The sequence below is a fragment of the Megalobrama amblycephala genome, linkage group LG20 (assembly GCF_018812025.1).
Source record: "Megalobrama amblycephala isolate DHTTF-2021 linkage group LG20, ASM1881202v1, whole genome shotgun sequence".
Taxonomy (NCBI): Eukaryota; Metazoa; Chordata; class Actinopteri; order Cypriniformes; family Xenocyprididae; genus Megalobrama; species Megalobrama amblycephala.
Window position 1 is genome coordinate 8101171 of NC_063063.1, and position 14875 is coordinate 8116045.

A 14875-nucleotide genomic window follows, 5' to 3' on the forward strand; every position below is an offset into this window, starting at 1 on the left:
TATGGGTATGGAACAACATGAGGGTGAATAATTAATGACAGAATTTTCATATTTGGGTAAACTATCCCTTTAAAGTAGTTTTAGACTACTTTTAGACTACAATTATATCCCATAACATAGCAATTGAGGTGTCAACTGCTTGAACCCCTCATCTGCTTATAGTTATATTTTTTTATTACTCTTATGCAATTATTTATCATCATGAATTTTGTATTTGCCAGTAAGCACTTGAGTTTTTATTCAATTAAGTAAAATATTGATCTAGTGCATATGCCCCCTTAGCAGAAGAACTGTTGCAAGTATGCTCATATACAGTTTTCATATCCTTTAATCATGGGTTGTACTTGGTGTATGTGTCCTTACGCTTGCGAGGTTTGACTTCCAGGCGGAGTTTGGGGTCAGAGGGGCGGAGTTTCTCTTGCAGTAGTCTCTTTTGGAAGGGGATGAGTGATGTTAGCATAGACTCGTCCTGAATCTCAGTGGGCGGAATCACAATGCAGCAGTCCATGAAATCTCCCACGGCATCAGTCAGCTCCCGGTCACTCTGAGCCTGGAAAGCTGCTTGGTTAAACACCTGTGTGTGAAAGACAGATGTAAGAAAAACATAAAATGTGCTGTTTCTCATTTATATCTTTAATCTTCAGTTAGGCTTATTTAAGATGGAAAGATGATTGTTTTGTGGTTCACATTCTCCTTTTTGGTAGCATGCTCTGGGGCATGAATAATTAATATGGTTGCATTATTAGACCACTCCCCTTTTTAACTGTTGTTGTAGATTTTGTTGTTTTTCTATTGAAACTTGTATGTCATGTTAAATATATTTGTAATTACACATTTTTAATTATGAAGTTGCTACTGAGTACATTGAAAAATATTTTAACTTTAAAACACTACAGTTAAAATTATATCAAGTACTTTACATGTGGTTTAGTATGTCAGTCAACACATCAAAATAAGTGTACTTCTTTAAAGCATGACAAAAGATTAATACATAATGATATAATTGTACTTTAATTTGACATGATTACAAAGTGGGAAATAAATTCTGTCATCATTTACTCACCCTCAAGTTGTTCCAAACCTGTATGAGTTTCTTTCTTCTGCTGAACACAAAAGAAGCTATTTTGAAGAACGTCAGTAACCAAACAGTTGATATGCCTCACTGACTTCCACATACTTTTTTTGATGGGGCCCATCAACTGTTTGGTTACTGACATTGTTCAAAATATCTTCTTTTGTGTTCAGCAGAAGAAATAAATAAAGGGAGCACTTTACATACTGTAGAGCTCTTTTTAATTTGATAGACTCATGCTAAATCTAAATAGGTAACTGTTGCAATGATTTGTTTTTCCTGTCAGTTCTCTTACTTTGTCAGCTAGTAGTGCTGCCATCGCTCGGCCGCACTCATGATAGTCCATGTCAATTGTGGATGGGCCAATCAGGATAAAGATGAACCGCACAGGCACAGGAGCTTCCAGAGCCGACTCCATCACCACAGCGTCCCGTAGACGTACAAATGCTACTGTAGGCCTCTCCAGGAACTCCAGAGCACCTTACACACAAACACACAAAATTAAATACTGTCAATGTTTGCTAACAGAAACACATCAATTATTTAGTAAGTCTCACTTTTTTTGGAATGTAAATGATATAAGTGGGATTATTTATAAAAACAGAAATTGATATTATCCTCACCTACGAGCACCATCGAGGCTTCTGCACTATCAGCTGTGTCCCTCTTTGGTTGAGAATAAAACCACATAGTCAAAAAATATCAAATGATAAGTCATTTAATTCAAAACCAAGAAAATAAACAATAGATGCCATGTGTTGAGGCCTGTTCACACCAAAGACGATAACTTTATTAGCATTCACACCAGCAGAAGATATTGTTTTGTTCATTTTAAGCTCGCGCTGCAGTTTTGTAGCTCTTTAAAGCAGGATGGATTCTGATTCGCTGTCAATGTTTTTATTGTTCATGAGCTGGGAAAAATCGTTCTTAAAGTGACTCCAATGATATTGTTTCAGTGCTGTTATTGTGGTGTGGACTCTACGGAAGAGGATTAGGGCCAAGCAATAATAAAAAAATAAAACCATCTCGAGATTAAAGTTGTTAAATTACGAGAAATATGTCGTTAAATTTCGAGAAAAAAGTCGAAATAAAACGTTGAGAAAAAAGTCGAAATAAAATGTTGAGAATAAACTCGTTAAATTTCGAGAAAAAACTCGTTAAATTTCGAGAAAAAGGTTGAGATAAAATGTTGAGAATAAACTCATTAAATTACGAGAAAAGACTCGTTAAATTTCGAGAAAAAAAGTCAAGATAAAATGTTGAGAATAAACGTGTTAAATTTCGAGAAAAAAGTCGAAATAAAATGTTGAGAATAAACTCGTTAAATTTCGAGAAAAAAGTCGAAATAAAATGTTGAGAATAAACTCGTTAAATTTCGAGAAAAAAACTTGTTAAATTTCGAGAAAAAGGTCGAGATAAAATGTTAAGAATAAACTCATTCAATTTCAAGAAAAAAACTTGTTAAATTTCAAGAAAAAAGTCGAGATAAAATGTTGAGAATAAACTCATTAAATTTCGAGAAAAAACGTGTTAAATTTCGAGAAAAAGGTCGAGATAAAATGTTGAGAATAAACTCGTTAAATTATGAAAAAAATGTCGTTAAATTTCGAGAAAAAAGTCGAGATAAAATGTTGAGAATAAAGTCGTTAAATTATGAGAAAAAAAACTCATTAAATTTCAAGAAAAAAGTCGAGATAAAATGTTGAGAATAAAGTCATTAAATTATGAGAAAAAAGTCGTTAAATTACGAGAACAAATTCGTTAAATTATTAAAAAAATTTCGTTAAATTTCGAGAAAAAAGTCGAGATAAAATGTTGAGAATAAAGTCGTTAAATTATGAGAAAAAAACTCATTAAATTTCGAGAAAAAAGTCGAGATAAAATGTTGAGAATAAACTCATTAAATTATGAGTTTATTCTCAACATTTTATCTTAACTTTTTTTCTCGAAATTTAACGAGTTTTTTCTCATAATTTAACGAATTTGTTCTCGTAATTTAACGACTTTTTTCTTGTAATTTAATGTATTTATTCTCAACATTTTATCTCAACTTTTTTCTCGAAATTTAACGTTTTTTTCTCGTAATTTAACGAGTTTATTCTTAACATTTTATCTCGACTTTTTTCTCGAAATTTAACTACATTTTTCTCGTAATTTAACGAGTTTATTCTCAACATTTTATTTCGACATTTTTCTCGAAATTTAACGAGTTTTTTCTCGTAATTTAATGAGTTTATTCTCAACATTTTATTTCGACTTTTTTCTCGAAATTTAACAAGTTTTTTCTCATAATTTAACGAATTTGTTCTCATAATTTAACAACTTTTTTCTTGTAATTTAATGACTTTATTCTCAACATTTTATCTCAACTTTTTTCTCGAAATTTAACAAGTTTTTTTCTCGTAATTTAACGAGTTTATTCTCAACATTTTATCTCGACTTTTTTCTCGAAATTTAACACGTTTTTTCTCGTAATTTAATGAGTTTATTCTCAACATTTTATTTCGACTTTTTTCTCGAAATTTAACACGTTTTTTCTCGAAATTTAACAACTTTAATCTCGAGATGGTTTTAATTTTTTATTATTGCTTGGCCCAAATCCTCTTCCGTAGGGACTCTGATATTCTTTATAGAATGTTTTTTGATCTATATCTTTATCTTTATTGTTAGAGTTATCATTCTTGGTGTGAAGAATTAACTTTATAGTTATGCTCAGAACATTTAAAACAAGAAAACATGCTCACTTTCTCTGTGACAGAGAATTTCTGCATCTCCAAGCCTGAAGTCAGAGGCTGGGTCTCTACTGACTGACTGGAGAGAGTAAAAGAAATAAAATTAAAGCTTTTAAAGGTGAATTGGTTCAGGATGACTACTGCTTTCAACACTACTCTTCTAAAGATAATGAGGCTCATATGAGTCAAATTCACTGCCACGATGCTATTCTGTTGTCAGTGGTTGCTAAGGTCTTCTTCTTCTTCTTTTTTTTTTTAAGTGAAAAAAGTGAAGTGACATGTGGCCAAGTATGGTGACCCATACTCGGAATTTGTGCTCTGAATTTTTTACGCAAATATATCATAAAAAACACCCAATATAAAGTGGGACCACAATTTTTGTAACTGTTACACAGGTATATGAACAATGACTTGTATTTTGTTCTTGAAATTAGGAATGCAATGGTACACACAAATGACGTATCAGTACATACCTCAGTTTCGAAGTCACTATACGTACAGACGGGGGAGAAACAACTTAAAATTGCTTATTTTTCCAAAATGGAAATAATCGTGTGACTTTAAAATTTACAGATAAGAATACAATCACAAGATGTAAGTTATGTGCTGAGGAAAACAGGTCTCATATACTTTCAGCAGCACATATCTGATAGGAGGGCAAGCCGCTTTAGTCTCATTTAGGCCACATAAGAAAAAAAAATCATGCTTTTGTAAATTATTGTAATGAGATGAAAAGTCAAAATTATGACATACAAAGTCATATTTATGAGTCACAATTATGACATTAAAAGTCTAAATTAGTATGTCATTTCGACTTATATCATAATTTTGACTTTTTATTTCATAGGCTAATTATTACTTAGCATGTCCTAATAATGGCATTTTATGTCATAATTTCGAAGTTTGTCAATTTTGACATAATAGGTCAAAATTATTAATATGTCAAAATTTCCACTTTTTATGTCATAATTTTTACTTTTTATTTCATGATTATTAGAGATGCACCGATACTAAATTTCTCTGCTGACACTGATAGTGATCATTCAGAAAGATATCTGCCGATGCCGATACCGATAGTTTGATTTTTTTTTTTTTTTAAACAAAAAAAATCTCTCCCAAATAATGCTGCAAACTATACAGGAAACTGGTACACTGTAATAATAGAGATAACTATCAACAACAGAGGTTGTGGAAAAGGATTCATTAGAACTGTCTGTGCACTAGTCCAGGTGGGTGTGTGATCACACTAGTGTGTCCGTAAGGACACCTGAGGCAAGGATTCAGTTTCCAGAATTTAATGGAATGATTAAGAATTGACAGCACAGTCAGACCACAGGGCATTTCTTGTTCAAACGTCTCTGATAGTGGACACTTGTATAGATGTGGTATCTTTCCAATAACTCACGTAAATAAACATTCACTTTACAGAAAATTATAGTTGTTGTTCAGCATCAAAACACTTGATGCTTCTCTCTCTTCAGCAGGCTAACACTGGCTGACGTCACACAGTAACAAGCACGCTTATTGGCTGTGCCTTCTTAGCAGAGGTATTATATTTTATGCATCTCTAATAATTTTGACTTTTCATGACATAATTATGACTTTTCATTTCATAATTAAGATTTACCAAAGCATGATTGGAAATGGGCTTCCAAGGACATGAATGGACCCTTCGCTAAGCCCCGCCCTCCTTAGTTACTGTTGCTACGCCTGTCAAGCTTTTGCGTCTGGCAAGTCATTTACAGGGTGTATGCACCGGTGTCAGACATTTTCAAGAAGATAATTAGTCATTTTTGGCAAACAGGTGAAATATCTGAGAGAGCAAGACAAAAGGGACTGCAGTATGCATTCAAGGGATATATCCATGATATAATATGCAAAATTAGTGAAAATAACCTAATAATTATAAATCAAACAGCTTATCCATAAGTCTTGTGGAATAAACGAGACGTTAGCCTGACCATTTTGCAATGATAACATTTTCCCGCTTATATTTTTAGCACGCCAGGCTAACGTAACTCCATCTTGCCCTTAATCATTTTATTTCATGTTCAAATATATGCATTATGAACAAAGAACCATCATTATTTCCAAGCAATGATGTGCTGAGTTAGCTAGCTAGCTAACCTACCCGTCAGATTGTCCTACCCGGGCTTACTGCATATGCATACATCAATATTACATCATTGTTGTCATGATAAATAACACAAAATTACTGTATATGCATTATTATAAGGGTAGGTTCAGGGTTGGGGTAGGTGTAGATGTTAATAAAGCCATAGACCACATTAATATCACGCTGGAAGCACAATCTGTTAGGTAACGTTTGCATTTTTCGGATTTTGTCAGATTTTGCTAACGTTACCTACTATTTCAATGGGAGGTAGCAAAATCTGACAGGGTAGCACAAATTTTCAGAACACCGGCATTCCTCCACTTGGGTTTTAGGTGTCGGGAAGGGAAAAACTTTTAGGATACCGGGTATCAGGTTAACACAATCCATAAGCACAACGCTTCGCCATGTTCCCTCGCTCGAAAGCTTGACAGACCTCCCGCGCCTAGTAACGGTTGCTAAACCACGATTGGCCTGTGGCGGTTTTCGGGCGTGGCTTAGCGAAGGGTCCATTGTGCACTTTTTCTGCAGCAGCTTGCTTTGTGTTCTTTTCTGATGCATTTGCAGCCATGTTTAGTGAATGATTGCAAACAATTATTTGACACTTTTTAGTACTTCTTTATGTGTAAAACTTTTAAGTGAGGGAAAATTACTGAGTATAAGTGTGTGTAGTACCTCTGTTCGTGCATTAATGCTTGAAGAACCTTATCTCTGTCCCCTGGCTGAATCTGCCTTTTGCTAACCAGGGCATCCACAATCTTCTCAATAATACTGGAGAGCATCTTCTCCTCTCTGTCCAGCATCACCACTCCTGATCCAAGCAAAAAACATGAAAAAAGAAGTCAATGCAAAGGAAAGAGTAAGGCAAAGGAGAAGATGAGGGCTATGACTGAGGCTGAGCTTTACCACAATAAACATAAACATATGGCCAAAGCTGATGAGCACAGGTAGAGCTGGTTTTACGGGACACTAACTATCTACTACCATCTCATCTGAGCATGTGCAGTGAAGTTACATTCTTGCTCACATTCCACGCTTGCTAATACCCATGCTAACCTTCTGACCAAATGTCAGGACAGGACTGAGACTAGAATGTGACTGTTGGTTAATCTTTGGAAACACTTCCAGAACTGTCATTTATAAGCCATAACCAAGCATACATATACCTAATTCTTAATATATTAGTACAGTAGTTTTATGTACATCAATACAGTATTACAGTATTTATTAATCTTTGTTAATGTTAGTTAATAAAAATCCAGCTTAAGCATTATATAGTGTTTGGTAGAGTGATTATGAGACAGCTTTGACATAGGAAATGTGAAGCTAAATGAAGTAAACTTAATGTAAATGAAATGAATTATATTGTATATAACTACTAAAAGAGGTGAGCTGAGGTTTGACCTCACAGTCACTCCCTCACCTGTGTTCATTGTCCTGCGTAACTGCACCAGGCTCTTTAAGGTGAGGTAGGAGATGTGGGAGGGGCCCCAGCGGCCCGCCTCAACATCATAGGTCTCTTCATAGCCCACCCATCTGCCTGTCTCCTGCCAATAGCTCTGCTGGTTTGGGTTCTTCACCGACTCGTTCATCTCCACATAAGTCTGACGACAGATGACAGTAAAATCACACAATAAACAGCTCTGCTAACTATCATATGGGTACGCTAAGCATCACAATGAATTTAAATGCCACATTGTTACCCTATCGAACGCAAATTCTTAATGATTGGTGACCAGTACTGGTAGATTACTTACAAATTGTAGTCTAGTACTGAATACAAATTACATGATTAAAATTGTAATTAGTAACATAATTTATTACATTACACATTTAAGGTAATGTAATCTGACTACTTTGATTACTTTTAGATTACTTTGATCCTAACTTGTTTATAACATTGATTTGAATGGTATATTAGCCTATATAATAGGTTTTTTGAAAGGAAAATGTAAAAGATAAAAATGAATAATTAGAGAGGATCAATGAATTCTGAATAATTTACTGACATTTTGTGAATATTAAGTAATCATGTAATAAAAAAAAAAGTAACTCTAGTCTGATTCTGAGTATTTTAAAACATAATACAATCTAAATACAAGTATTTCATTTTTGGAGTTTTAGGAGAATTAGTTACTATCCAGGGGTGCGTTTCCCAAAGCGAACTATGGTCGCAAGTTCCGTCGTTACCAATAGAGTTCAATGGGACTTACGACCATGGTTCACCAACGATGCTTTCGGGAAACGCACCCCAGCTCGGTTAGTGACTAAGAATAATAATAATAATATAAATAAATAAATAAATAAATAAATAAATAAATAATTATGAAGCATTTGACAGTCAAATTCCCATGTCACCAATCATGTTTTCTCATCTTCACTTTGAAATAAAGGTTACATATACAGTATATTTCTAAATTAGCAATTTAGAGTGTTAGTATATATTTACTTATTCTCTTTGACATAAAATCCAATTTATTGTGATACATATTTTTTTTTTTATGTGTAAAACCATTAAATTAGTTTATGTCTCTTAAACTCCAATCCACCCTGTTACATTGGTGCCATTTGCCTTTTAAAATCTTAAGTTTATGCCCTAAATCACATTACTTACTAGAAGTGACATCATTTCCTTGGAGAGAAAGCAACCTTACGAGCATAATTATTTCTCTCTGTTCCTCATCTAGAAGGACCTTCATTGAATAACTTACAATTTTTACAACGGAAATGATTCAATCAAAAACTTACCTTAGCTCGATAATAACTTTTTCTTAGAGCTGCTGTAAATCCAAAACAATCTCTGTATATTAATTTTCCTATTATCTAGCTGCTTTGAAACAATCTGTATAAAGTGCTATATAAATGAAGATGACTTGACTTGACCTAGAAGACTCATCTGGCGTAAAACATAACATGTCCACCCTGTTGTGTAATTTTTATACCAGACATTAAAATGTTTGTTTATTTTTTTTAAATACATTTTATATCTGTTAAAATTCTTCATGAATGTTAATTTTCTGCTAGCATGTTGTTCTTTCCAAGCTAGGCTTTATTAGCTTAAACGTCCACCTTGTTAAGGTCCACCCAGTTACACATTGCATTGTCATGTAACAGGGTGGTCAAATTTTCTCCCTCTGACAAGACTAAGAAAATAATTTAATTTTAATTAAAATTAAACAAACCTGCTCTGTCCAAAATCCACCAAACTGTAGACTGTAAAAAAGAATTGTTGGTTTAACTTTAAAAAAGTAAGTTTCCTGGTTGTCTTAAAATTTTGTGTTCATTGAAATTAAAAACTTTGAGTTAATACAATGAAGGCGATTGGTTTAAAAAGAAACTCAAAATAATGTTTTTGTACCACATTAATTATTGAAGGTTTACAGTGAACAACAACATGTATATTTTGATTAATTAAAAGATAACATGAATTTGTTTAGTTCTTTCTGCAAAGTTTATGTTCTGAAGGTTTTGGCACACTGTAAAAAAAAATGTTGGTTTAACTTGAAAAAGTAAGTTTCTTGATTGCTTTATAATTTTGAGTTAATTAAAATTACAAATTTGAGTTAATATAATGAAAGCAATTGGTTTAATCAACAGAAACTCAAAATAATATGTTATCTGAACCACATTAATTATTGAAGTTGATTTGACAAACCTGGTTTAGAAAAAAAATGTTCTGATAACATTTAAAAATCATGAAAATATTTTTTTACAGAATAATTGCAGGTAACCATTTTGTGAATATTAAGCACTAAAAAAGTAACTCTAGTCTGATTCTCTTAGTACAAGTACAATCCAGCTCGGTTAGTGACTAAAAATAAATAAATAAATAAATGAATAAATAAATATTATTATTATTATTATGAAGCATTTGACAGGCAAATTCCCATGTCACCAATCATGTTTTCTCATCTTCACTTTGAAATAAAGGTTACATAAATTAGCAATTTAGAGTGTTAGTATATATTTACTTATTCTCTTTGACATAAAATACAATTTATTGTGATACATATTTTTTTTTTTTATGTGTAAAGCCAATAAATGAGTTTATGTCTCTTAAACTCCAATCCACCCTGTTAAATTGGTGCTATTTGCCCTTTAAAATCTTAAGTGTATGCCCTAAATCACATTACTTACTAGAAGTGACATCATTTCCTTGGAGGGAAAGCAACCTTAAGAGCATAATTATTTCTCTGTATGGAACATCCTGTATGGAACAACTCCATGTTATTACTTTTTAGTGAATTGAAACAGTGAGATGTCATATAACATCCTTCTTGTTCTACTGGTTGTTATAGTTCAAAGCAGAGATGTAGACAACTTAAACATGATGGCTGGACCTCTGGTATGACAGTATTTGTGTGTGTGTTTCCTGTCCAGTGATGACTGATAAATTAAAGTTCATGTTTACCCTCCAAACATCAGGAGTGTGAGTGCTACAAGGCAGACTGCAAATGTGGAAACTTATCAGTGAGCGTGTCTGTCTGCTGTCATATTAATCAAATCGAGTCAAAGTAACTTTAGAATCATGGTGAACTGTAAGGAATTGGAATATGGATGCTTACCAGACAGTGTTCTTTGTTATTGGTTTTGATGTTCACATTCAGAGCAGCTAGAAACAGTTTTGGGGGTAACGCATTTGTAAGTAACGCAAGTTACATAATCAGATTACTTTTTAAAAGTAACTAGTAACTAGTAATAAGCAATGCATTACTTTTTACAAGAAAATATCTGCATTACTTTTTCAAATACACAAGTAAAGCAAGTTACTTTGTTTTGCCATTTACTGACTGACACCTTTCCTAACCACTTGTTGATGGAAATGGGGAGTAAGGTGTAGATGTGTTCACTGTGTGAACATGATGGTAGTTCTAGACTAAATGTGAGCATTTACTCATCTTCACTTGCACAAAAACAGAGTCAGTATTCCTCAAAATTAATAAAAACAGTGAAAAGCAAACTCAGAATGTTACACAAACCTGCAATAATTACATTTGTTAAATGACACAAATATACTTTATGCATTTAATCTCACTTTATTGACCAGTGTCTTTGCTGCTGACCTTCGATGATCCAATTCAACCATACTAATAAGCATAAATGACTTTAGATAAACATCACATTTGTGTTTTTTCTTTCTTTATTTTCTCTCTCTCTCACTCTCTCTCTCACTCTTTTTTTTTTTTTTTTTGCTGAATGTTGAACTTTCTTGAATGACAGAATACAGAATGACTGCATTACTGAAAGGTTTGTTTGAGCTGCGCCATCTACTGTACAGGCATGTATTAACATGCAAACAATACTTTGATCTGGCAAGGCTGCAAACCTTCAATAATTTAAAATGTACAATAACTTAAACTGTTTATCGAAGGCTGAAAATTATGTTGCCGTTGTACCTCTTGAGTGATACATTTAGCCACTAAATGTGGTCGGTGGGTCTGTTTGTGTTGACCTTTGTACATAAGAAGTGTGTAAATAAAGTATGTCATGAGACTAATAATTTGAGCTCATGCAATAATTTGTGCTATTGTTTTTGTGCTCAAACTGTTGTGCAGTCTAAATGTGCCTCCACAAGTCATCATTTATGCTATTTGCTTAGTTATATAGCAATTATAAGTGTAACTTTGTAAAAACGTAATTTTGTTCTATTCACCTTCAGCATCCAAATGAAAAATTCATTGTAAAATGAAAATATTGAATTATTTATATTTAATTGCATTTTCTATTTTGAATAGAATGTTTCAAATATTTGATAAATATCTATAGCAGTAAAGCGCAGTTTAAAAAATTAAATGAAAACATGACACATATGTAAAACAAGTTAAAACAACATAATTAAATTGCAGTTAAAAACCAATAGTGACACTATTTGCACTTACCTTAAATATTCTCTGACCCTACGGCTCAAGCAATATTCTCTGTCATAGACCCTCACAAAAGTGCGCAGACCTTTATAAAGTCTGTGTACACCTACAGCAATCAGACACACCTCTACACACATTCTTCTGTACATACACAGTTAAAAATGCCTGCAGACATTTTCTAATGTCTAATCATTGCATTAGATTGCAATCTAATCATTACATTAGAAAACAACATATTATTGCAAAAAAGACAAAAAGTGTTATTTCTATTACAAATAACATATTACAAAAGTATTACATATATATTTTTTTATAAATCTAATATACTTTTTGAGGTTGTTTTATGTACAGCTTGAGATTTGACTTTAAACACATAGAAGTATTCAAATGTATCCATATCTCCTTTTGTCTTTTTCTAAATAAAGACGATATGTTCTTGGACTCACCCATAATATTGATGCAGTAAACAGTATGTCTTGATAACTGTGCACTGGTTGAAAAAATCCAGTCTGTGTGTGTGTGTGTGTTTTCTCTGTATCTTATCATACTTATAGAGCCAGTGTCACCTACACACACTCTAGTGACACTAGTTTCCTCTCACCTTCAACATCTCTATGAACAGTGCACTGCCTGGGGAAGATTCCCCTCCTTCTTCATCTCTCGTCCCATATCTTTGTCCATAAAGGCTCACAGGGTAAAGACTCGGGATCATAGCGTCCATTAGGATCTGGGCAGGCCTGCATGAAAACAACTAAGAAAGTTGTATGTGTCAATAAACATAAAAATAAAATTCTGCTTTAGCAAATTATAGTTGATACATAAAATAATGTTTCATATAATACTATTAGTTTATTGAATTACCAACATTATTATCAGGATATATATACTGTATATTTTGCCTAAGTAATTGAATTATTCATTTTAATGACTTATTTTGAAAAGTGGGAATTGGTAATAATTAAGAATGAAGCAGGTGCACTTTTGTATATTTTATTCATGAATTTTGTATTGTGGCATTTAGAAACAGTTTGGTTAGGGTATGTGCACAATTTCCAACAAAAACAACTCATGTTGGAAAATATTTGTGAAAAAATGAAGCAGCATCACATCTCCCCTATAGGGATGAGTTTTGTGATAATGTCTTTGCATTTTGAAAAATGCATTTTATGATAGGAAATGTATGTAAAAGTATTTTCTAATATATTCTTGTAATAAAATATTTACTTTTTTTTTTGAAAAATCCTTGTGCTGTGTTTACAGCATATATTTAATATATATTCTACATATGATTTGGCCAGTATTATATAAACATAATAAGCCTGGAATTTTTGGCATGTTTTTTTTTTAAGTCACTTATGCTCATACCAAGGCTGCATTTATTTGATGGCAAAGATTATTACAATTTATAATATCTGTTATATACTTTAATATATATTTTAAAATATAATTTATTCAATAAACAATTCATTCTCAAAAGGGACACATTTAGAATGTACAGTACAACATGTACAGTAGTGCTCAAAAGTGATGTCCGAACTAGGAAAATTGGCTTTTTTAATTAAATATTTATTAAGTATTTTGTATGCATGTTGTGAAGTTGTTCCTGAAGTGTAAATCTAATATAAGCACTCAATTGTATCATTTGTCATGATGCAATGAAACATACCAAATTGTACCAATTTTGCACTCATTATTTCCAGCCTATAAATCATTAAATCATTATGTGTCAAGTACAAACCCGATTCCAAAAAAGTTGGGATACTGTACAAACTGTAAATAAAAACAGAATGCAATGATGTGGAAGTTTCAAATTTCAATATTTTATTCAGAATACAACATAGATGACATATCAAATGTTTAAACTGAGAAAATTTATAATTTTAAGGGAAAAATAAGTTGATTTTAAATTTCATGGCATCAACACATCTCAAAAAAGTTGGGACAAGGCCATGTTTACCACTGTGTGGCATCCCCTCTTCTTTTTATAACAGTCTGCAAACGTCTGGGGACTGAGGAGACAAGTTGCTCAAGTTTAGGAATAGGAATGTTGTCCCATTCTTGTCTAATACAGGCTTCTAGTTGCTCAACTGTCTTAGGTCTTCTTTGTCGCATCTTCCTCTTTATGATGTGCCAAATGTTTTCTATGGGTGAAAGATCTGGACTGCAGGCTGGCCATTTCAGTACCTGGATCCTTCTTCTACGCAGCCATGATGTTGTAATTGATGCAGTATATGGTCTGGCATTGTCATGTTGGAAAATGCAAGGTCTTCCCTGAAAGAGACGACGTCTGGATGGGAGCATATGTTGTTCTAGAACTTGGATATACCTTTCAGCATTGATGGTGCCTTTCCAGATGTGTAAGCTGCCCATGCCACACGCACTCATGCAACCCCATACCTTCAGAGATGCAGGCTTCTGAACTGAGCGCTGATAACAACTTGGGTTGTCCTTGTCCTCTTTAGTCCGGATGACTTGGCGTCCCAGTTTTCCAAAAAGAAATTCAAATTTTGATTTGTCTGACCACAGAACAGTTTTCCACTTTGCCACAGTCCATTTTAAATGATCCTTGGCCCAGAGAAAACGCCTGCGCTTCTGGCATCATGTTTAGATATGGCTTCTTTTTTGACCTATAGAGTTTTAGCCGGCAACGGCGAATGGCACGGTGGATTGTGTTCACCGACAATGTTTTCTGGAAGTATTCCTGAGCCCATGTTGTGATTTCCATTACAGTAGCATTCCTGTATATCATACAGTGCTGTCTAAGGGCCCGAAGATCACGGGCATCCAGAATGGTTTTCCGGCCTTGACCCTTACGCACAGAGATTATTCCAGATTCTCTGAATGTTTGGATGATATTAATGCACTGTAGATGATGATAACTTCAAACTCTTTGCAATTTTTCTCTGAGAAATTCCTTTCTGATATTGCTCCACTATTTTTCACCGCAGCATTGGGGGAATTGGTGATCCTCTGCCCATCTTGACTTCTGAGAGACACTACCACTCTGAAAGGCTCTTTTTATACCCAATCATGTTGCCAACTGACCTAATAAGTTGCAAATTGGTCCTCCAGCTGTTCCTTATATATACACATT

General features: G+C 33.4%; 1 protein-coding gene across 2 annotated transcripts in view; it reads right to left on the reverse strand.

Moving 5' to 3' along the window:
- Positions 1-14875, reverse strand: part of slc4a1b (solute carrier family 4 member 1b (Diego blood group)) — a 35035-nt gene that overhangs the window by 11475 nt on the left and 8685 nt on the right. Inside the window, exons 3-9 of one of the 2 annotated variants that reach the window (XM_048171401.1) lie at positions 12383-12532; positions 7341-7521; positions 6593-6728; positions 3817-3883; positions 1696-1738; positions 1368-1552; positions 364-574 (exon numbers count right to left, since the gene is read on the reverse strand). In XM_048171401.1, coding sequence (XP_048027358.1) covers positions 364-574; positions 1368-1552; positions 1696-1738; positions 3817-3883; positions 6593-6728; positions 7341-7521; positions 12383-12532 — 973 coding nt within the window. Of the gene's footprint in view, positions 1-363; positions 575-1367; positions 1553-1695; positions 1739-3816; positions 3884-6592; positions 6729-7340; positions 7522-11796; positions 11899-12382; positions 12533-14875 lie in introns of those variants that run through there. The other variant, XM_048171402.1, reaches the window with a different exon arrangement.